The following is a 24327-nucleotide window of genomic DNA, read 5'->3' on the forward strand; positions in this document are numbered from 1 at the left end:
TGAAAATCATTCTGAAGAAACAAAATAAAAAAATTCCTTCCAGTAGCACCTTAGAGACCAACTAAGTTTGTTATTGGTATGAGCTTTCGTGAAGAAGTGTGCATGCACACGAAAGCTCATACCAGTAACAAACTCAGTTGGTCTTTGAGGTGCTACTGGAAGGGTTTTTTTTTATTTTGTTTTGACTACAGCAGACCAACACGACTACCTACTTGTTTTCCTGAAGAACATTCTCAGTTCACCCTGCTATAGATCCCTCAGCTCCTACTCTTCCCTAAAGGAGGAAAATTTATTTAAAAAAGATTATGTGACTGGAAGAAGTAAAAGGAGAGGGAAACACAGCAGTTTTCTTGTTAAATGTGAAGCAATGGATCTGCAGACCCTTATTGAAAGGCAGAACTTGCACACTGATGTAACACTGCCTAATTTACACAAGAATCTGGGTTTTCTTGCTTTCAGAACCAAGAGTTGTTTTTGCAACAGAAATCACAACTGCCTGTTTCCATCTCTGCTTTACTAGAAGGGAGAGAGAGAGAGAGTAATCATTTTCTTTTTCCACTTTAAAAACCAGCATGAGCAGAAAATGCTATTTCTGCAGGTCTCCCCTGAGGGTGGAAAAAGTCAATAGTGTGTTCTCAAGAATGAGATGTTGTCATACTTGCTGATGCTTTCATTCCTCTGGGCTTTGTATATTTCTCTCTTACTCTGGAAAACTTGGCAAAACATTAGATTGTATTGAGTTGCCACCATCTGGTGCTGCAGATATATATATATATATATATATATATATATATATATATATATATATATATATTTGCTTTCGTAGATTTTCACGGGTACAGGAATGCAGGTTTTGGTGTCTTCGGGTGTCTTCCCGTGTAAGAGTCGGGGTGTCTGTGCGACGTTTCGACGAGGTCTCACTGGGCAGACTTTGCAGGGTATGGCATGGCCCTCCTTCCTTATATCAAGGGCACTACAGACAAAATCAGCAAAATCCTCCATAAACACAATATCAAAACAGCCTTCTGCACCAACCAAAAAATAGCCAATATCCTCAGAAACCCAAAAGACAAAATCCAGCTGGAAAACCAAGGGGTCTATGAAATACCCTGCAAAGTCTGCCCAGCCACGTACATTGGACAAACAAACAGACGAATAAATGCACGTATCGCAGAACACAAGAATGCCGTCAAAAAAGAAGAAAAAACTTCCTCTCTTTTCCAACACATGAAAGAAACAGGACACGAAATTAATTTTGCAGATTCCAAATTGCTCTTTAACATGGAACATCACCACAAGAGAATAATCATGGAAGCCATCGAGATAGAGAAACACCCTCACAACATGAACAAGCGTGACGACACGTCCCGCCTGCCAGACATCTGGAAATTAGCCCTCCCCACAAAAACCGACACCAGAACCAGAGGCACACAGAACGCCGTCACCAATCAACCACACCAGACCCAAACCCAGACCCTCTCCACAGACATATTACAGACTCCATCCAGCAACCAAACTATAGTGGCACCTCCGGATGCTGCACCCCCCTGCAATCCCTACACAGATCTGGCTGGCACAAGGCACAAAACCATAGCTCGCCCCTATACACGAAGCCAAGCCAGAGCACAACTAAATGCAGCACAGCCATCTTCTCAGAAAAACTCTTCACAAGCTCAAGAGGTCAAGACACGAGAGCTTTAGCAACTAATCTACACTTAATGACCCACCCAGTGATATTCTGAATATCACTCATGAAATCACCCAAGATATCCCTCAAGTAATTAAGGAACAAAAGAAGAAAAGGCACACTAATCTAGGAACTTCCTCTCTGCCCAGAACGTTGGAGGCTATACACCACACCCCTCAACAGTATTTATAGGAACTCAAACACCAGACTCTGCTCTGTTCCAGTAACAAGAAGCCGAAAGCACCAGCCTGAAGATGACGAGTGAGACCTCGTCGAAACGTCGCACAGACACCCCGACTCTTACACGGGAAGACACCCGAAGACACCAAAACCTGCATTCCTATACCCGTGAAAATCTACGAAAGCATATATATATATATATATATATATATATATATATATATATATATATATATCTGGCTTCTGTTCCTCCCCAAAATTAAAATATGGCACTTCTTGTACTGTCAGCTCCCATCTGAGATAAACCGGCAGTCACCAAGTTCCGAGTTGCTTAAAGTCTGGACGAACTGCAGCATCTAAATCGAAAGAGAATCCATGCATTGATTTATGAGCATCCTGCTCTCTGAAGCAAGTTGTCCTGCTTACATCTGCCTCAGCAGTAGCCAACCTCAAGGGCAGAGCTAGAGGTGTGTGACTGGGTTGGTTACACTGGGCATGGAGCTTCTGGGATGCAGCAGAAGGCCCACAACTATGAAGTTCAATGGAAGGCAAGAGGCAGGTGTGTGTGTGTCGTCGCACAGGGCACCACTGAGATTTGAGATGCCAAGGTCTACTACTGCCAGCCTCTTCAGCAAGTGTGCCAAAGAGCCAAGCCTAAAGGATGAGTCAGATTCAGCACTTCAGATCAACCCCTATCCAAAGCAGGAAAATACTGGGCTGACCTGACCCAACCTGGATCTGGGCCCTGATTTGATTTGTGTGTGGGGGGGCATCCCTAATGCCTAATTGGGGTTTTAAACCCTTAATTAAATATGTGATCAGGAACGGATGGGAGAAGGAGACACTGCACGTAATGTTGTAGGTGTCGCTTCTGTGGTGTGTTCCCTGCAAGGAATCACTGATGAAGTAGACCCAGAAGAGGCTACCAGCCTCTTCTCTTCCTTCCACCCTCCCCCAGCCCCATCACCTTGCCTTTCAACAGCCTCAGATCACTCTGGGTGGGTCCTGAGCAATCAAGGGCTGTCTCAACCAAAGCCAGGTGACCCTGTTTAGGATCTGATGCACAGTCCTACCGAGCAGGAAGTGTGCCTGGATTATTGTAAATCTGGTAGCTCTCTCCCCACCCTCATTTTGTGACAAGTCTCTTACATTGTAGATTGACTAAGCAAGCACTTGTTTTCTTTAAATCTGTGTACAGTGCTTATTATGCATGCACTTGCTTAAATAAAATGCACCATTATGTTTATGAATATATATGTGTACCCACCAACTTGCTTCATGCATTAGGCAGAGGGTTTTTTTGGCCAAGTAAAACATGGTCCACAATAAGGGAGATTGTTCTTCGTGGCATCAGCGGGGCAGTTAGGTAACCTTAGGGAAGCTTTCTCCAACCTGGGGCCCTCCAGATGTTGCTGGATTTCAGCTCCCATCAGCCCCAGCCAGCATGGCCAAGGATGATGGAATCTGTAGCCCAGCTACTTGCTTCCCCAGCCCTGACTTACAGGGATGCCTTTGAACAAAAAGAAGTTCCTCAAAATTGGATTAACAACCTACCGGTATAGTTTGAAATATTTCAAAATGCAGCAGTAAATCCCTCACAGTTTAACACAAATTCAGAGCACTTGTAAAAAGATGAAACAAATTTGCAGCTTATGTTTGTGGGATCAATAACAACAATAATATTTATATGCCACCCCTCTGACTAGGTTGCCCCAGCCACTGGAGCCGTTCCCAACAAAATATTAAAAATGCAGTAAAATATCAAACATTAAACACTTTCTGATACAGGGGTGCCTTAAGATGTCTTCGGAAAGTTGTGTAGTTCTTTATCTCCTTGACATCTGGTGGGAGGGCGTTCCACAGGGCAGGTGCCACTACTTAGAAGGCCCTCTGTCTGGCTCCCTGTAACTTGACTTCTCGCAGGGAGGGAACCGCCAGAGGGCCCTCGGAGCTGGACCTCAGTGTCCGGCTGAACGATGGGGGTGGAGACGCTCCTTCAGGTATACAGGGTCAAGGCTGAATAAAGTCTGTGGGTGTTTTCAACACAGTCCTAATTTCTTGAGTTATCACTAGAGCACCTTTGGCCCTCCAGATGTTTTTGAACTACAGCTCCCACCATCCCTGGCTATTGGCCTTGCTTGCTAAGCTGCATGGAAGCTGTAGTTCAGTGACATCCACAGAGCCAAAGGTTTCTCACACCTTCCTTAGAGGATAAAGGAGGACAGAGTAAATATACTGCCCTCTCTCTTTGTAGTTGCTGCTTGTTTGCCTGTGCAAGTAGATAAATAGATACCGCTCCGGCGGGAAGGTAAACAGTGTTTCCGTGCGCTGCTCTGGTTCGCCAGAAGCTGCTTAGTCATGCTGGCCACATGACCCGGAAGCTGTCTGCGGACAAACACCGGCTCTCTCGGCCTAAAGAGCGCAACCCCAGAGTTGGTCACGACTGGTCAGGGGTCCCTTTACCTTTTTTACTTTAAACCACACGAGGGCACTATTTGTCTTGCAAGCTAGCCAGAACTTGCTTGTAGTCTTCACTTTGTCTAAGACTCTAAGTTAATTCCACCCCTAAAAGTAGAGCCATTATTTGTTTGTTGTCCTCTTCCAGCTTGTTGAGATAGGATTTCTGCTATTTCTCTCTCACCTCTGCTTATCTTGTAAATAGTCCATTCTGTGAATAAAGCCTTTGAACTCCAGAAACTGTGATCTTTTTAATCCAATTCACCCAAGATGTGAGGTCTGTTAATGTTGATGCCCAGCACCAGGCATTCAGAGGCATACTGTCTCCAGTAGTGGAGGAGGAAGATAGTATTCATGGCTGTAGCCACCGATAACCTTAGCCTTATGAATTTGTCCAAATATACGAACCTAAGGATTCAAAGGACTGTATGAAATTAAGAATCAGGAGCCAACTTCAGGCATCTGATGATGTGGATGTTATTAGGATGCTGCAATAATTGTGAGCCCTGCAATCCAAGGCTCCCAGTACTTCATAGATCAGTTTCTCATGAATTTGGTCAAACTCTTAACATTTCACATACTGTAGAGATTATGGGGGATCTAGTCCCCAACCCAAGCTCACAATATCACCCCCCCCCCAGCAATGAGTATCTGACCCAGCTGTGGGATCTGTAAAATATTTGTCTCATAGAGAAATAACGAAAAAGTGAGTAAGGCATCTAGAAGCATTTGATTCCATACAAGCTACACGTCTCTCCCAAGGCAGAACGTGCTCACGCCTTTCTCGCAGCATCTTCTCCAGCCCTCGTCCTTCCTTCTGGGCGCATGTTCCAGTCAAATCTGCATCTCAAAAACAGTTTTCAAACACAGCAGTAGCTATCAGAGTAATTCTAAACCCATTAAACAGCGTGATTTATTTATTTTTTTTAAAACCCTTCACCGTATTTCCTGGCAAATAATGCTCCTTACATGTACCAAGTCATCGTTGCGCGGCTAGAGGTCGTTTCCTTTTACCGATCTAGAATCGTCTGCTGTCGCTGGACAGCCTCGAGCTCTAGTATTATGTCTGTGTTGGGGTGGGGGGGGGAGGAGGAGGTCCTTCCCTCTATTTGCTCCACCCGATGTAGAAGACCCTTCCTTCCTGTTTCCCCTCGCAAGGTGGCGAAGCGAAAGTAAAAAGGAGGCGTGGTTCGGATCACTCAACTGCGGTGGAGCAGGCGGAGCAGACCCTCCCTTTTGGAAGGCAGTTCCAATCCCTTCATTGTCCCGCCGCTGCTTTTGACTGAGCCAGAGGAAATGTATAAAACCTGCCAAAGCCGCTTTGTTTGGTGATCCGCCTAGGAGCTTGGTGAGGAGCCGCTGCGGAACAGCCGTGCCGAAAGCGCGCGGGACTCCCGCTCTCCCTTACAGGGAAAGATAGTCTAGAGTCTAGACTTTCTGCAATATTGGAAAGGCGCGAGGAGAGGGGCGCGGGAGGCAGAGCTCTCTCCGCGCAAGGCTTGCTTTCTGCACTGACTTGCCGGGTAAGGGTGGGGGTCGTTGTCTTTGGTTCCCCTTTGCAGGCACAAGAACGGTCCCTCTCGCCCTCCAAGGGGTAGGGCTTTGTTAAAGGCGGTTGCGTGAAGCGGGGTGGGGGTGGATGGGCGTTGTGCCATAAAGAAAACGAGGGCTCACGTCGGCCTCTGGTCTCCTCGCGTGTCTTCATAAGTGTAAAGGCACAGGGATCACCGTGCATGCGCGGGCACCACTAGGACAGGGCACAACTTTGCGCGGCATTACTTCGCATTAGAAAATCGTGGCGAGGCAGGAGTGGCAACGCTTGAAAGGTGCGCTCCTTCAACTCTTCCCTGTGTCTCCGGCTCAAGGCAGCGTGCACTGCGCGAATACGCAGCTCCGTCCTCTTTCCCTGATTTGCGCTCCGTTGCGGCCAAGGGGCTTCCTGGTGGGTCCATGCTCCTCTGCTAAAGGCGCACAGATTTCGCCCGCTTCAGGGGTTGGGCTGGGCGCGTGGGTCCCTCTGGAGAAGAATCTGTACTTGAGGGCTTGATTGGAGAAGGTGCTCCGGGAAGGTTAGGGCAGAGCCAGCTGCTGCCCACACGCCTCTCTAGGAACTGTGCACCCCAAAGGCTTGGAGCAGCGTCAAGGCGCTGCGCTGCTGCTATGCTCTTGGCGCTGGGCGACCGGAGCCTCAACCTTTTCAACCAGAGCGCGGCAGGAAGCGCCGGTAATTTGAGTTTCGACAGCCAGCTGCTGGGCTCTTCTGCTGGGAGCCTGGGATGGACGGGACACCTGACGATGGCTGTGTGCCTGGGCGTCATCTTGCTCCTGGGCAGCCTCAGCAACCTCCTGGTGATGCTGATCTTCGTCAAGTTCCAGGCCGTCCGGACACCCATCAACCTGATCCTGCTCAACACCAGCCTCAGCGACCTCCTGGTCTGCGTCTTCTTGACCCCTTTCAGCTTCGCCTCCAGCGTGCGCGGCCGTTGGCTCCTAGGCAAGGCCGGCTGCAAGTGGTACGGCTTCGCCAACTCCCTCTTCGGTAGGTTTTTAGAGCAAGGCTCTGGTTTGGGGGACGAGGCGCATGGAATATTTGGGAAAGCAAGAGGGGTTTGCCTTTAGGGTATCCAAAGTTCCTGCGTGGTTTTAAACATCGAAATTTCTGAAGCTCCAGTTCATTTATGTATTGATTTATTAGATTTAACTACCACCTTTCTCCTTCACAGTTCTAAAGATCTCCTTCCCTATGAGGTAGGCAGATAGATTGGCCAAAGATCACCCAGTGCCAGTGTGATTCATGGCTGAGCTGGGATTCAGACCCTGGTCTCCCAAGTCATAGTCCAATATGCTAGTTGTTACAGCACCCTGGCTATGTGGAGACCACACCAGAGAAAGCCATAGAGTTGACCCAGCCTTGACCAAAGCTATATGCTTGGCTTGGCTTGGTCCCATTCATACCAGTAAAGTGCTCCGGAACAGTCATGGAGAATCCCGGGGACTTGTTAAGTGTGATAGGAATTGTCACTCTGTGAGGCCAGCACCCTTTAACTACAGTTCCTTGGGGAAAACTATTGCTATTAAAGGGTGCTTTAAATGTATGGTGTAGATCTGACCTTTCATTTCTGGCCCCCCAAATTTAGCAAATTGTATAAGTGATGCAAGTTTTCATAATTGCTTCTCTTATATTGCCCTATTTATGTTGCATTAAAAAACTATTATTTGTATAATTTACTGTTGCTTTGCTGGTCGTGGAGAAAGGCAAAAAGTTATTCCAAGCCCTTGGGTGACTTTGTCCGCTGTACCAAGACCATTGGCAATTTGACTCTGCAACTCCTCTAGACTTTCAAAACTGTTCATGCACTTTCAAGCCAATCTCCATATTCAGGAATCTTAGGACTCAGCCATACAGCTGCAAACGTTTAAAGTGCATTATACAAACGTTACACTAGATGGCGATGGCGAGCTTTTGATCAATTCAATCTCTTTTTAAAACTTTTTTTTAAACATTTTCTTAGCATCTTTTATATGTGCCTAGATTCCACCCTAGACAGTCTCCATTCTGTGTACTGACCAGACCTAAACCTTCAATATGCCCACCCACCATGTGTGTCCTGGGACCTTGTCCTTTCCGTCTTTCCAAACATGCATTTGCTGCATCCACAGGCCACATTTTTTGGGTATACATCTAAAAATGCAATGTGTGAAATGACCATAAACAGCCACTATCTTTAAGGTCAGAAAGTGTCAGAATCTGGGGGTCTGGCAGGGTGGTGGATCTGAAAGCCCAGGCCAGCCCTACCATTAGGTTGAGTGGGGTGGGGTGATTTGGGGTGTCATGAAAGGGCAGCTAATTCTTAGTAGTTTTATTTACTACCATTGCATTTGTACTCCTAGGGAGAGACATTTGTACAATTTTCTGTTTCAAGTGCCAAAATACCTTTGCCTGCCCTGTGGCTTAACTTTGGGCAGGGGGCGGTGCTACCTTTGTCTGCCTCACCTTGGGCAGTAACACATCTTGGTTTGGTTCCAGGTGACCTGCATTCATCCTGATTTGTTTGCAGAATGCTTGAGGGGAGGTTAGATGAAACCAGCAATTTACACGTTGCTGTTTCTTATTTCTTTGTGGGGAAATTAGATGGCAAGCACACTTTCAAAGAGTGTTTCCGCATCACTTTCTCTACTGCAAAAGTCCAGTTTTCAGGAGGAAATAAGTTTGTTGCACAAGAATCAAATCAACTTTAATTGTGCAACCTGAAAATAGAAAACACCTCTGGACCTGCCATGAGTTGAGCTCAGTGGTTGATCTCTGAGCTGCTAGGGGCATCTCTGCAAATGTATTAACTGCCCCTAGAATTCCAGCTTCTTTCAAATATGGCTATCATTTTTGATGCCAGCAGGGTTGTAGGATAAAGCATCAATGTGCAGCCTGATTCTGCACTAATCTCCTGGGCATCTGTACCTCTGTAGCTCATCCATTGTTCATGATATTATCCGTATGTGACACAGGTAATCTCTCTACCTGGGATGTGTCACAGTCCATCTGCTTCAATCAGAAGCATGACTTCTCCTGCATGCGCTCTTTCCTCTTTGCAGGGACTGGCTACCTTTCAAGGAAATTTTGTGTATGAAGATGCAGAGAACCACAAAGGCAAGACCAGGCCTTTACTGAGGAATAGATGCAAGATGAGATCTACCAGCTCTGAAATCAGGAAACGGGAAACAAACTTCCCAAAGATCACAGTCTGGCTTTTTTCCTTGTGAGAAGGTTATTTTCTGTGTTTTTATAATGCCAATTTACAAACAAGCAGGATAAGCCAGCATGGGTGAAGAGGACGGCAGCTAGTTCTGGCCTCTAAATATATGTAGGGTTGGTGCCAGCCTATTTTGCATCCTAGGCTAGGCTAACTACTTGCATTCTCCAGCCCCAATTGCTAAATTCAATTTTCAGAAACAGGTGTCTTGTAGAAAAACTGAAATGCACAAAACTTGAAACTGCTAAGTCATACATTTGATTATTTCAAATACAAAAGAAAATGTTTCAACATGCAAATCATCTTGAATAATCTTGTGAATTTTGACATCAAAATTTAAGTCTCTTAAAAGTTTCCATTTCAGGCACATCAAAATCTCACTTTGTGTGACTTTTCCTTTGCAAATTTTGTCACCTTCACCTGCCTTCAGGTCAAGTGAGGATGCTTGGGCATGTTCAATTGATATAGTTGCCAAGTTTTTATCAGTTTGACCTTTGACACTGGAAATGTGAGAAGGATTCTTAGATTAACTGAAACATTAAAAAAAGGTAAAGGACCCCTAGATTGTTAAGTCCGGGCAAAAGCAACCATGGGGTTGTGACACTCATCTTGCTTTCAGGCTGAGGGAAACGGCATGTGGCCAGCAGGACAAAACTGCATCTGGCACAATGGAATACCGTGCCAGAAGTCAGAGCACACGGAAACGCAGTTTATCTTCCCGCCGGAGTGGTACCTATTTATCTACTTGCACTGGTGCGCTTTCAAACTGCTAGGTTGGCAGGAGCTGGGGCAGAGCAACGGGAGCTCACCCCACCACAGAGATTCAAACCGCTGACCTTCTGATCGGCAAGCCTAAGAGGCTCAGTCCTTTAGATCAGTGTTCCCCAACCTTGGGCCTCCAGTTGTTTTTGGACTACAATTCCCATTGTCCTTGACCACTGGCCTTGCCAGCGAGGGATGATGGGAGTTGTAGTCCAAAAACAGCTGGAGGCCCAAGGTTGGGGAACACTGCTTTAGACCACCGCGCCACCTGTGTCCCTTTAGCCCCCCCCTTTTTAGTTGCAATCCATGAAGGCATGTGCTGTAATAAACGTGTCAGGAGTTGCAAGCCTGTTTCTTTCCCCTGCAAGAGACTAACCTGGCCACCCATTCAGCAATTTTAGCATCTTTGGGTTGTTCTTCTTCACCAGGGCTAGGGAATCTTTTTCAGCCCAAGGGCCACATTCCCTTTTGGATAGCCTTTTGAGGGCCACATGCCAGTGATGGGCAAGCCTAAGGGCAAAAGTAAGCTGAGCAATGAATGCAGATTTTGCTTTTGAGCAGTAGTGCTATATACAGTCACACAGAGATATTCTCTGTCCAGGCAAGCAAGAGGCATTATCAGAGTTCAAGGACACAGACCAGCTAGGCAAAAACACTCAGATTGTGTGGCCTGGGGAGGATTCTGAGGGCCAGGCAGAAAAGCCTGGAGGGCCACATGTGGCTCCTGAGACCAAGGTTCCCCATTCTTGCTCTCTGCTATACGACCAAAAGGTTGAGCAAGGCTGAATGTGGCGATGCAAAGCTTTGGGTCTGGTAGGCTCAGTCCTTTAGCCTTATCCACACCCATTGCCTGCTCTCCAGCCCTGCCCTTCCCCTTCATAGGGGTCCTCACTGACTGCATATATGCCATACAATTAAAGCACAATACCCGAGCAAATGATAATCAGCTAATGGTTCCTGAGCAGTCTGATGCACAGAAATGCAGGGTATGTCCCCCCCCCCGTATTGATATAATTATTATTATCCATTAAACTTACTAGTCACTTTATGGACAAATTTAACTGCAAGCAACTTACGGCAATAAATGAATGACACATACATTAAATCCTGCATTAAAAAAACAAAACCCAGAGAAAAAGCTAAAACTCACCCACAGTTTTAAAAGGCAAGACTAAAACATCCCACTCCACCCAAAAAGTTACAAGCCAAAGGCTTGGCAGAAATGAATAATAAATAATATAATAAACTTTTATTTATATCCCACCCTCCCCGGACGAAGTTAGACTGAGTGCGGCTAACATCAGATATATTACATTGGTAGAAAATCAAACAATAAATTACCTCCTAAAAACAGGTCAAAATCAAATTAAAGTCTAATTAGATAGCTTTCCGCAGGGTTAGGGTTGGGATCAGTAAGTGCTCAACGGCCCAACTGTTTACGCTGGTCTTATATGGGCCTGTGAGAATGCTGGGAGGCCCCTTTCATATTAGTTCTTATAGAAAAAGAAAAGGTGAGTCAGGCTGAGCCCTGACCAAAGGCCAGGTGGAACAACCCCATCTTGCAGGCCCTGCGGAAAGATGTCAAATCCCACAGGGCCCTGGTCTCTTGTGGTAGAGCATTCCACTAGGCCGGGGCCAAGCCCGAAAAGGCCCTGGCCCTGGTTGAGGCCAGCCTAGAGGCCCGGGATCTCCAAGGTGTTATTATTTGCATACCATAAGGTACAAGGGTCCTAGGCCACATAGAGCTTTAAAAGTTAAAACCAGCACCTTAAACCTGATCCTGTATTCCACCAGGAACCAGGGCAGCTGGTATAGCACTGGGTGACTGTGATCCCATGGCAAGGACCCTGTAAGGAGTCTTGCCGTGGCATTCTGCACCCGCTGGAGTTTCTGGATCGGTCTCAAGGGCAGCCCCATGTAGAGTGAGTTACAATAATCCAGTCTGGAGGTGACCGTCGCGTAGATCTCAGTGGCTAGGTCAGGGCGAGAGAGGTAAGGGACCAACTGTTTAGCACTGCAGAGAAATGTTTTTTTTTTCTTCCTGGTGCATAATGGTAAGTAATGATGTTGCCTGGCAAACCTCCTTGGGGGAGAGCATCCCGCATGCAAGGAACCACCACTGAAAAGGCCCCTTCTTGTGCTGCCCCCCCCTCCAGACCCCCCCCCCCCGGTGGAAGGGGCACATGGAGAAGGACCTCTGGTGATGATTGCAGGTTATGGTTTAGTACATAGCAGGGAGAGTATTGAGCCAGTGTGGTGTAGTGGTTAAGAGCGGTGGACTCATAATCTGGTGAACCGGGTTCGCTTCCCCACTCCTCCACCTGCAGCTGCTGGGTGACCTTGGGCTAGTCACACTTCTCTGAAATCTCTCAGCCCCACTCACCTCACAGAGTGTTTGTTGTGGGGGAGGAAGGGAAAGGAGAATGTTAGCCGCTTTGAGACTCCTTCGGGTAGTGATAAAGCGGGATATCAAATCCAAACTCTCCTCCTCCTCCTCCTCTTCTTCTTCTTCTTCCTGAGCTGGATATCATCTGTCTTCCAACATCACAAGTTTACATTCCAGCATTCGAAAAGCAGATCTTTGAACTGTTAACTCTGGGCCGCTCTCTCTTTTGCAGGCGTCGTTTCCCTTGTGTCTCTTTCCATCCTCTCCTACGAACGCTATGCCACGGTCCTGCGGAAGCAGGCCAAGCCAGTTGTGTCCAGTTACACCAAGTCCTGGCTTTGCATCATTGGCTCCTGGATCTACTCTTTGTTCTGGACCTTGCCGCCTCTTTTCGGCTGGAGCAGCTATGGCCCCGAAGGGCCCGGCATGACTTGCTCTGTCTCTTGGCATGCCAAGTCTGCCAGCAACTTCTCCTACATCATCTGCCTCTTCATCTTCTGCCTCGTCTTGCCCCTCCTGATGATGATCTACTGCTATGGGAAAATCCTGCAGATGATTAGAAAGGTAAACCAAAACCCCCTAACCTCTTTGACAGAATGTGGTGGTGCAGTCATGTGTGCACACATGTCACGTCGCTGGCCTGTGGTGGTTAGCTTGGGTTTGTTAGGAGAGGCAGGTGTGTCTCTTGTTTGGAGCTGTGTCTAGGAGCTCTTCCATCTTCACCTCTGAGAGCAATTCCTTATGAAACATACTTCAGAGTTAAATGGCTAGAAGAGGAAGGCCAGCGATTTAGGGGAAACAGAAAAATCAGAAGGGCTCCCACAGAGGATTGTGCAACTTGCACAAAATGTCTCCCTCCCCTTATTTATAGAATCCTACTTCAAGAGAGAAGAACATTTACTTCTGGTGTAAGCTTATGAATGGTTGAATCACAGCGGCATTTTTAAGTTCCCAGGGATTGAGAGGTAGCTGTGAATTCTAACAGCTGGCAGTTGTGTAAGAGCCGAAAGTTGCATACTGCGGCTTCAGAAAAATCACAGGGACAATGAGACAATTACTGCCATTGACTTTTTCCCCCTAAAGAAAGAGCAGAGCCTCCAGAAATGATTTTTGAATAGAATAGAAGCAGATTAACAGCAAGGGTAACATGGGAAGCAGTGTGATATATTCTCCTTATATAAATAGCAAAGGCAATGCCAGGCGTTGAACATATTCTTCTGCTTTGTATTTAATCAGATGATTTGGGGAAGGGACACAATTCAATGGTACCCCATTTATTCAGAGGCATGAGGACTAGAATATTTAGTTTTAGGGGTGGGGCCATAGCTTAGCTGTAGGGCATGGGTTCTGCTTGCAGAAGGTTCCAGGTAGGGCTGTGAAATGCTCCCTGTGGGAAGCGGCTTCCTGTCAGTGCAGATGTGCCAGCCTTGGGTGTGGAAACTTGGATGCCAGATGTGACCCTCAAGGCCTTTCTATTCAGACCTTGAAACTCTCCCCAGGCCAATATTTCTCCCCACAACCCTGCATAGCACCATGTCTGAGTACTTTCACCTTGCAAAAAATGTGTCCTGAGATGATGGCAGATCCTCTATCTTTCTTGGATGTGGGCTTGTGCATGTGTGTGGAAACCTCTGGCTTTTGCACGACTAGAGTGTTTGGGGAGCAGCTGGCCCTCCAGAGGTTGTTGAATCCAAACACCAGTTGCTGGAAATAGCAGGTAGGGAGAGTGATGTTGCAGCAGACTGGTCCTGTTTGCATGCTTCCCATTTGACCTGATCTAGCTTTTCTTATGATCCCCCATCCCAAAAACCACAAAGCTGGCCCTGTATTGTTACAGAGTAATAATGAACAGTCATAACAAGGCTTCCTTCCAAGACGTGGTGCTCTCCAGTTGGGTTGGACCATTCTCATCATCCCTGACCACTGGTTATGCTGGGTGGGGCTGGTGGGAGTTTTATTCAAACAACATCTGGAGTGGCAAATGCTCCCCACATCTGGAAAGAAGGGTTGGAAACAAAGAGGCAAGTGAATAGAATTGCAATCTCACTGTATTGCTAAGTCCATATAAGAAGGTGAGAGGAATCTTACTGGTCCATCAACCCCGTGTGCTATTTCCAACAGTGGACAAGCAGATGCCAGAAAGGTTTCAGAAAAGGCCAATTAAAATGATCAAGGGGATGCAGTTATCCCCTATGAGGTTACAGCATTTGGACCTTTTTCCCTTAAGAAAATACAGTAGGTTGCATGATAGAAAAGAAAACATTATGCAAAGTATGGAGAAAGTGGATAGAAGCAATTTTTCCTCCTTCTCATAACACTAGAAGATTCAGGACAGATGCACAGTTAAGCTATGGCACTCACTCCCACAAGGACAAATCCCTGGAGGATAAGACTGTCACTGGCTGCTGCTAACCCTGATGGCTTTGCTCTGCCTCCACTGTTGGAGGCAGGTATGCTTCTGAATACCATCTGCTGGAAGCTGTAGGAGGAGAGAAGGCTCTTGTACTCAGATCCTGCATGTGGGCCTCCCATAATGGGCCTCAGGATGCCCAACTCAATGGGCCACTGGTGGCTCTTGTGTTCTTGCACACCCAGGAAGCTGTCAGAAGAAACTGAAGGGGCTGCTTGCAAATAAATACCTTTGCTACTGGGACATCTCCTGAACCACACAGAGGGCCCCAGGTTTCAGAATGTTGCTCTAAAGACTTAAAGGAGCTGGTGCAAAAAAATGATTTGGGGAATGACCTGCGCTTGGGTAAGGTGGTGCAGAGTGCAATGAGGAAGAAACTCTATGAAAATGTCCTGTCTCTCATATTTTAGCAGGTCTGTAGATTCCACCTGACATCTGCTCAGAAAAGAGAACATCACATCCTGTTCATGGTTGTGTCAATGGTCACCTGTTACCTCCTCTGCTGGATGCCATATGGAATTGTCTCCCTGATTGCGACATTTGGCCAGCCCAGAACAATCAGCCCCTCAGTGAGCATCACCCTGTCCATTCTGGCCAAGACTAGCACGTTTGTGAACCCCATCCTTTACATCCTTTTGAACAAGCAGGTAAGAACATGATAGCATATCATGGGAACATCAGAAGAACCCGGTGGAGCAGATCATGGAGAATAACCAGGCAGCACAGCATTATTTTGGGTCAAATCAGGCCGCAACTTTATTGACTACAGATGTAAGAGGTTTGGCATAGGCATTGGGTACAACCATTGGCTTCCAATGTCCTAACCTCTCCCTCTACTCTCCCTTTTCTAACTTCTGCTGTGCATCCATTTGCTGCTACAAACACAGTTTCTCATTGACTGACATACAGTATTATAATAGTCTGTGCTCAACAATAATGTGTTGTGCTGCCTGGCTCTGCAAATTCACCCACCTCTCCTCTTCCTCATTTCCCCAAGGTATGTTTAAGCTTTAAATCACCAACTCTCACCTGCTGCTCATGACTTGGCAGGTTGCTGCTGCAGCACTGCTTGCGGCTGTGTGTGTGTGGAGTGTACAATTTTAGCACTATTGTTATAGGAGAGTGTGAAACCTTCCCAGCCTCCTTCTGCTCTGTTTTGAACCAAAATATTTCAACAGCCGGGATGATTTGGGAAAGGGCTTGAAAAGGCATGTGCAGAAAAAGCATCAAAGGACTGTTTGAGAGGCTTTAGCTGTGAGCATTTTTGTGACCTGCTAATGGCAAAACAGGCAACTTAGCATGTGGCTCGTTCTACAAATAAAATCTGTGCCTACTTTTTTAAATAGCTGCAAGGGTGTTTCTCACGCTTTCTGTTCTTAGGTGAAGTTAGAGATTTGGAGAATGAGAAAGGTTACCTCTGAACCAGACCATTGGATCATAAGAGTGGCTGCTGGATCAGACCAAAGGACCATCCTGTTCTCACAGCAGCCAACAAGTTGCCCTAAAGGGTCATAAGGGTCATCTAGTCCAACCCCCTGCAATGCAGGAGTCTTTTGCCCAACCTTGGACTTGAACCCACAACCCTGAGATTAAGAGTCTCCTGTTTTACCGACTAAGCTATGGGGCGATGGGTCTTAGTTTTCTTCTGCTAAATGAGTATTTTGTGGTGCCCATGGAAGTTTATTAGCTTTCTGAATATGGAGCTGATATTCATAGGCACACAGCCCCCATCAGCAGCTGGAGAGCACAGCTATCCTGGATGCCTGGAAGTTTTCCTGCTTAAGCCCCAGGGTCAGTTTCAGGTTTGACGTCATCCAGGCGTAGCAGGCCTTACTTGACTTTGGCGGAGGCTCTCGGAGCAGCGCTGAGTCCCTGGGTAGAGCCACCCTTTCTGGTGCCCACGGCGCTCTGGTGTGGCGCTAGGTTGGGTGCTCTGTGGGAAATCAGTAAGAGCAGCCAGATCCAGAAAACTGGTGATGCTGAAAGTCAGGCTGGTGGGGGAAATGAAGAAGGGGTCCAGGGCAGGAACCAGCAATCGCCTCCGGAAACTGCCCAAGAATGCCTGGCAGGGCTCCTTGGAAGGGAGGCAGGGAGAGACTGCTAGTGCAGCCCTGGCTCATTTCAGTGGGGCTTTCGTGGGAGAGCATCCAGGGAGATCCACTAGGGCCAGAGCCCAGTGGCAGAGCACCTGCTTTCCATGCAGAAAACCCCAAGTTCAATCCGCAGCATGAAACTCTGAGAAGCCACTTCCAGTCAGTGTAGACCATGGGCAGGCAACCTAAGGCCTGGGGGCCGGATCTGGCCCAATCCCCTTCTCAATCTGTCCTGTGGACGGTCCAGGAATCAGCGTGCTTTTACATGAGTAGACTGTGTCCTTTTATTTAAAATGCATCTCTGGGTGATTTGTGGGGCCTGCCTGGTGTTTTTACATGAATAGAATGTGTGCTTTTATTTCAGATGCATCTCTGGGTTATTTGTGGGGCATAGGAATTCGTTCATTATTTATTTTCAAAATATAGTACGCCCCGCCCCCCCAAGGTCTGAGGGACAGTGGACCGGCCCCCTGCTGAAAAAGTTTTCTGACCCCTGGTGTAGACATCATTGAGCTTGGTGGACTAATACCCTGGCTCTGTATAAGGCAGCTTCCCAGGCTCCTGTGATCTGGTTCAGACTTCTGCCCAAGTGGGTTCATCAGTGAAGGAGGGGCATGTTTTGTTTTGCATTTGATGATTAGTAACATCCCCACCCCGCTTCATGTTGCTGCTTTGAATCATAATAGAATTCAATAGAAGTGTGTGTGTGGGGGGGGGGGTAGCTGGCAGCAGTAAGGAGCTGGGAGGGGCACTGGTGAGTTCTGTGCCCCTACTCCACAGGCTTCAAATTCAAATTCTAGCCCTGGAGAAAACTGGAATTCCCTCTCTGCTTTCGCAGACCGTAACTAGGGCTGCAAAAGTCCAAAGGGGTATGTGCAGTTTTTTTGCTATTCCCTTGCCATTGCACTACTCTTGAGCCCATGATGCTGAGTTTAGTGATTCACCACAGAACTACATATTCCTTGCTCCACATCAGGGCTAAGCTCTAGCTGGTGCCGGCTAGAGTTCCCACACAAACTGTAATTTGTAACCATGGTTTGAAGCTGGCTTAGCAAACCCTGGTTTAGACCAACCTTGCTTCATGTTAACCCCAGCTGATTCCAGTGAACCATAAAAGGGACGGAGAATTTGTGTGTGATTGGGAAGAAGAGAGAAAGGTGCATATTAGAACATACCACCAGCTTGCAAAACCCAGACTTTGGTTTGGGGACAGGTGGTGCTTACAGCTGACCTGGGTTTCTGGAGATAAGTTTGTGGTGGAGCACATGCTTTGTATGGGGAAACTCCCAAGTTCACTCCAGTCATCTCCAGTTTAAAAAGTATCAGATGGGAACAAACCCTTCTCAGCCTGGGCTCTTGCAGGAGAGCTGCCAGTTAAAGTAGATCAGGGATTAGGGACCTGTGGCACACCGGGTGTTGTGGGCTCCAATACCCACTGGCCCCAGGCAGCAAGGCCAATGGTCGGGAATGGAAGGATTTGGAGTCTAGCAACATCTGAGGAGCCAAGGAATTCCCCCTACTGGTAAATTAGAAATCAGGCATAAATGTCAGCATTGCCATTGATGGCCACAAGGTGGCAGCAGGCAACTATGTCAGCTATGGTTTCTTCAGAAATCTTAGCGATAGTATACTGAGCTAGGATGCTTGTTGCTGTGACCCAGTCAGTGTTTTCATAGAATCATAGAACTGTAGAGTTGGAAGGGAACACAAGGGTCATTTTATCCAACCCCCTTCAATGCAGGAACCTAAACTTACGGCCCTGAGATTAAGAGTCTCATGCTCTGCCAATGGTGCTCTCCATAGAGCTGAGGGCCATTGAGAGCCTGACATGAAGAGGTGGGCTGGCTATTCAAGCTGCCTCAGGAAAAAATGGGACTGGTTTTCCCACATGTGTTTATCACTTGATGTATGAAAGACAGGAGGACAAACAGCCTGTGTGAAGGAGCTGATCGGCATTATGTACAACAAAAGCAGTACCATACAGCTTTAAACAGCCGTGTCTCCCCCCCAGAGAATCCTGGGAACTGCAGTTTGCAAAGGGTGCTGATTGCTGGTAGGTATTCAGAACTCTATGATTCCCAGCGTGCTTTAACAATCCATCCCTCTTTGCAGAGAACACTGGGAACCGTAGCTCTCTGAGTGGAATAGGAGTCTCCTAACTTGCTTAAAAAGCAGAGACATCACCTTGCCAACAAAGGTCCGTATAGTTAAAGCTATGGTTTTCCCAGTAGTGATGTATGGAAGTGAGAGCTGGACCATAAAGAAGGCTGATCGCTGAAGAATTGATGCTTTTGAATTATGGTGCTGGAGGAGACTCTTGAGAGTCCCATGGACTGCAAGAAGATCAAACCTATCCATTCTGAAGGAAATCAGCCCTGAGTGCTCACTGGAAGGACAGATCGTGAAGCTGAGGCTCCAATACTTTGGCCACCTCATAAGAAGAGAAGACTCCCTGGAAAAGACCCTGATGTTGGGAAAGATGGAGGGCACAAGGAGAAGGGGACGACAGAGGACGAGATGGTTGGACAGTGTTCTTGAAGCTACCAGCATGAGTTTGACCAAATTGCGGGAGGCAGTGGAAGACAGGAGGGCCTGGCGTGCTCTGGTCCATGGGGTCACAAAGAGTCAGACACGACTAAACGACTAAACAACAAGAAACTTGCTTTACAAACTACAGTTCCCATGATTCTTTGGGGTGCAAGTGCTGTGATTCTGCTGTATATATAATGCAGATGGAGCCTTTGTCTAATGCCACAGATTGGTTGTTTGCAGCATCCGAGGAGGCGCTTGAGCAAATAGAGCTGCACCCCCCCCCCTTCATCGAGCTGTCAGGCATAATCAAGGAGCAGGGAAGTGAGGCATGTGCAGCCCACACCAGCTGCTTGCTGCTGCAGGGATAGGGAAAGACTGAGTGGGTGAGCAGCAAGCTGCCTGGGCCAATCGAAAGAGGTGCAAACTGGACTCAGGGAGAGGCTAGTCGTTCCCCTAGCAACTGTGGTCCCCTCTTCCTGGAGGTCCTCCTCCTCCTCCTCCTCCTCCTCCTTCTACCTGGTCATAGGAGGAGCCAGCATGCCTGCAATCAAAGCTAGTTGGCTAGTTATTTCCAAGCAGCACCTGAAATTCAGCCTACCACCTCTTGGTCCCTTATGCTACAATCCTGCCATGACCATGGGAGCAAAAGCTGGTGGGATTCTCCCTTCTATGCCGTTGGGGTCTTTATCTGGTTGCTCTCTAGGATGTTAGAGTTGGAACAAACACCAGAAGCTGGCTTATGCTGAGTCAAACCATTTGTCCACCTAGCCCAACATTGTCTGCACTGACTGGCAGAGGCTTTCCAGGGTTTCAGGCAGGAGCCTCACCCAGCCTTACCTTGGAGATGCTGAGGATTAAACCTGGGTCCTTCTGCATGCAAAGCAGGTGCTCTGCCACAGCCCTTCCCCTCTGGTTGAGCTGCCAACAGCCTTTGGTTTTCTGACCCTTAGGCTCTTTGCTTTTTACGACTGCTTCCCAGTTGCTTTTTAGTCCTTGGCCTGTCCCAACCATGGCCTTCCCTTGAGACCTAGGTGAAGTTTTGGTCTTAGCACAAGTACCTTTTCTCATGAAAGCTGGGCTGTGAATGTTTGCTTCTGCTGACAGATCTCCTCCCCAAGTCATGGAGATGTTTGCAGACATTTCGGCAGCATTGCACTAGGCGAGGGTCGGAATTGGGAAAGACGGTGGGGATCTGAGATTAAACCTCTGTCTCTTTAAATGTTTGCAAAGAGCAACTTGGGAGAAAATGAACTGGAGCAAGACTTAGGTCCCTTTGCTGTTTCAAGCCTGCCTCTCCTCTCTAAACTCCTGTTGGTCCCCCTGCCCATGAGGAAAAAAGAAATCAGTATCATGCCTACATATTTTCTTCTTGGAGACTTGTAGTAACTTTGGGGAGCAATTAAGAACAGGGGTAATGTAGGTGTGGCGTAAAATGCCCCCCCCATTGCACTGCTGATCCAAATGACCCCAGCTTTTCTTTTCTTTTTGCAAGAGTGCAAAGGCACTGGTGATCCAACCCCAGGACTCCCTTTGCCTCATTTGGTGCTCAGTTAGCTAGTAGGGGAGGCGGCTTCACTGCCATAAATAAGCTTGATACAAAACAGATTATTCTGCCCAGGGAAGTAAGGAAAGCACAAGCCTGCTGCTTGTTGTGAGAATCCAAAGCAAGAAACTAAATTGAGGATTGAATGTGATGGCTAAAAAGATCTGCGCAAGTTAACTGCAGTGAGCTTGTTTGTTTTCGCTTGCATGCTGAATTTCTCATTTTGTTTGGTTTCCTTCCCCCGCCTCCAGTTTTACAAGTGTTTCATCCTTCTCATAAAATGCGGGCCTCCACCAAAGCAACTGCAAACTACTTTGAATTCAAAAGCAAGCCAGGATTGCAACAATGCAGCTGGTGGAACGTTCGAAATCCATTTGTCCTGCATGCAAACAGATGAAAGGCCAAACCAAAGGGATGCTGGGCTCCCCCCTACAAGCAACCAGAAAACTCCTGTGGTTTCGCTATGAGTCCTAGCTTGAAGAGGCTTGTTCTGGCATCTTCAGCCTCATGCCCATTTGATGACTTGCACCTAGACTTCCAGACTGATCCAAAGTCACACGTGCTTGCTCAAAACTTTGAGAGCAGTTGGAGGTGAGTGGAGGACCTTCTCTCTAGAAGTGCCCAATGCCACCCTGCTTGTTGCTGGAGTGTAGCACAAAGTGACGAAGTGTGAACTCTGCTGTATGGAAAAGAAATCAGAAGATGCTGTCAGCTTTTTAGGTTTTGCACAGGAGAGCAGGTGACTCATTGCTGCCTCTCTCTGCCAGCCAGTTCCAGTCAGATGCCTGTCCACACTACTACAACTTTATGCCAGCTTTATTGCAGTTTAAATGTTGTGGCTTCCCCCAAGATCAGAGGCGTAACTAGGCTCTCTCCCACCCTTGGCAAGGAGATTTATTGGTTCCTCCAAATCAAATGGAGATCATGGACCAGAAACTCAAAAGGTTTTGTTGTCACCTTCTGGGCTCTGCAAGTGACTTCCTCCACGGCCATTAGTGACTTCTAATGCCATGAGCATTAGAAACTACTTTATACTGTTGGCCTTTGTAGGCTAGGCATCCTCAGTATGCTTTTGACTACAGTCCCCATCAGCCCTAGCCAAGGACGATGGGACTTTTAGTCCATAGCATCTGGAAGGCACCAGTTTGTGGAAAGGCTGATGTAGTCCAGTTACCATCAACCCAAACTGGGAACAACTGTCCAGGATCTTAGGCAGAGAGAGCCCTAACTATTGAGGAGGATCAGATACTACCTGCTACCTGTGCCTCCTCTCTCAATCTGTCTTGGCATTTGTATACTTCCTGTATACAAATGCCAAGACAGATGTCCTCAGCAGTGGCGTAGCGTGGGTTGTCAGCACCCGGGGCAAGGCAAGTAACCCGTGGATTTGCGCCCCCTAACCCATGGATTTGCGCCCCCTAACCCTAACCCCCAGATGTTGCGCCCGGTGCGGCCGCCCCCCCCTGCACCCCCACGCTCTGCCACTGGTCCTCAGGCCACACCTTGTGCAGAGCTTAGGCCGACGGCTACGCAAGGCACCGAGAAGAGCTCAGGTGTTGCTTCAGTGACAGCCAGGGCTCATCCAAACTTACGCTTTTCCCGCTGCTTTCCTCCTCTTTATCACTGAATTGGAGTAAACATCAATTGGGTTTTCTGCAGATTGGTTTTTGCTCTGATTCAGCAGTGAAGAGTCAGTTGTCCCAGGAAAAGCACTGAGGCAAACAGAAAAACTGCTCAGACCTGTGGCTAGAAAGCATGGGACAAGCAGAAACCTCTCAGACCCATGCTGTCTAGGCATGGGACAAGCTTAAGCATGGACAAGCCCTCAGACGGAGCCCTATGGTGGTAGGTGTATCCCAGTTGCAAGCTCCACCTTCACTGCAAGGAGGCTCTGTGGTGATGGAGTCCTCCAAATCAGAGATTGGCAGTGCTTCATCTGTGAGCCAGAAGAGCTCTGGTGCCACATGCTCATATTGTGGATGTGCTTCTGGGATGCACTCTGTGTGCCATTTCCCCCTCCGAACTAGAGTCCCTAGTCTCACCTGGGATCATGAGACGGAAATGATTCCTGGCTCATAATGCCACCCAACTCACCCTGTCTCCTAGGTGGTTCAGAAATAGAAGTCAAGAAATCCAACCAGCGAGAGGCTTAAAAAAGAAAAGATCAATGCAGAACCCACTGTCAGCAGAAAATGAGCCTGAAACTATTGTCAAGTGACATGAGATCACTAAAAACATAGCACTCAAACCCAATGAAAGAGGGAAACGAAAGAGATGGAAGAGCAAAGGAATCTCCCCCTGATGCCTACTTGTGTCGGTGTGATGTGGCCGGTGGTGGAGCTTCATGCTCTGGCACGGGGGGGGGGGGCAGAGAGCAGGTGGGAGCAGGGCTGGCGCACGTCCCGGGGGTGTGGCACGCCACCTGTGGGGGTGTGGCACCCAGTGTGGGTGGGGGGCAGCCACAATGGCACCCCACCAGGATCGCACTGCCGGGGCGGTGCAATCCCCTTGCACTCCTTTTCCTCCGCTAGTGGATGTGGCTGCCATTTGTCAGGCTGGTTCTTCCAATATGTTTCTCCATCTTGAATCATGGAGGATCTTCTAGTAAAACCCTGTGCAGCTGTCTGCAGCCTTGTTGTTATCAGCACCATGCTTTAACAAACTGAGCTATTTTGGGCTGCTACAGCTGATAGGATTTGCAGTCCAAAACACCTGGATAGCACTAGATAGAGGAAGAAACAGTCAAATCAGCCATGATTAAGTGGGCACAAGATATTGGTCATAACATTATGTTTGCTGACGGGGAACAGTTGTGGACCACCGGTATGAAATTTACGGCATGTAATGCCTTGAAAGAAAATATTATGAAAATGATTTATAGGTGGTACATGACCCCAGTCAAGCTTGCAAAAATCTATCATTTGCCCGATAACAAATGTTGGAAATGTAAAGAAGTGGAAGGTACATTCTTTCACCTTTGGTGGACGTGCCCAAAGATTAAGGCTTTCTGGGAAATGATATATAATGAAATGAAAAAGGTATTTAAATATACCTTTCTTAAGAAACCAGAGGCCTTTCTCCTGGGCATGGCCGGCCAATTGGTGTCAAAGAAGGACAGAACATTTTTTATGTATGCTACAACAGCAGCAAGAATACTCATCGCTAAGTATTGGAAGACACAAGATCTACCCACCTTGGAAGAATGGCACAAAATTGGAAATTAGAAGTAATACCCAACATAAGTGAGTGGCAGGTTAAAATGATAAACTATGCTGATCTTGATAGAATATCAGGAAGATTAAGGGACCAAGACGAACAGAAATTTCATGACAATTGGAAGAAATATTTATTGTATATGGAATCTAAAGTTCAGGTGACACTGGCGGGGTTGAAGTAACTCTAGCAGCGGGAAAGGCCTATGTAAAAGAGTTAAAAAGTACGCGACTATATAATCTATTCGATACTTACCAAAGGAGTGGAGGGAAGTCCAAGGCTCAGTTGAGACTAACTCAGTTATGTATTTTATTTA

General features: G+C 47.4%; 1 protein-coding gene and 1 long non-coding RNA gene across 3 annotated transcripts; one reads left to right on the top strand and one right to left on the bottom strand.

The window, feature by feature from the left end:
- Window positions 1–4787: 4787 nt before the first annotated feature.
- On the bottom strand, window positions 4788–5481 carry LOC309523529. The gene is made up of 2 exons (XR_014215440.1): window positions 5265–5481; window positions 4788–5164 (listed from the first exon to the last, which is right to left on the bottom strand). It is a non-coding gene; the product is annotated as an uncharacterized lncRNA (long non-coding RNA).
- Window positions 5482–6445: 964 nt separating this feature from the next.
- LOC309523530 (vertebrate ancient opsin-like) lies at window positions 6446–22096 on the top strand. 2 transcript variants are annotated; one of them, XM_082207372.1, is made up of 4 exons: window positions 6446–6863; window positions 12453–12784; window positions 15041–15277; window positions 21050–22096. In XM_082207372.1, exons 1-4 carry the CDS (start codon window positions 6485–6487, stop codon window positions 21263–21265), a joined length of 1164 nt encoding a protein of 387 aa, XP_082063498.1. In that variant the 5' UTR covers window positions 6446–6484; the 3' UTR covers window positions 21266–22096. The 2 variants fall into 2 exon arrangements, with proteins under 2 accessions (XP_082063498.1, XP_082063499.1); XM_082207373.1 differs by having other exon boundaries at window positions 15044–15277.
- Window positions 22097–24327: the final 2231 nt, after the last annotated feature.

The sequence above is a fragment of the Podarcis vaucheri genome (assembly GCF_965113315.1).
Source record: "Podarcis vaucheri genome assembly, chromosome: Z".
Lineage (NCBI taxonomy): Eukaryota > Metazoa > Chordata > Lepidosauria > Squamata > Lacertidae > Podarcis > Podarcis vaucheri.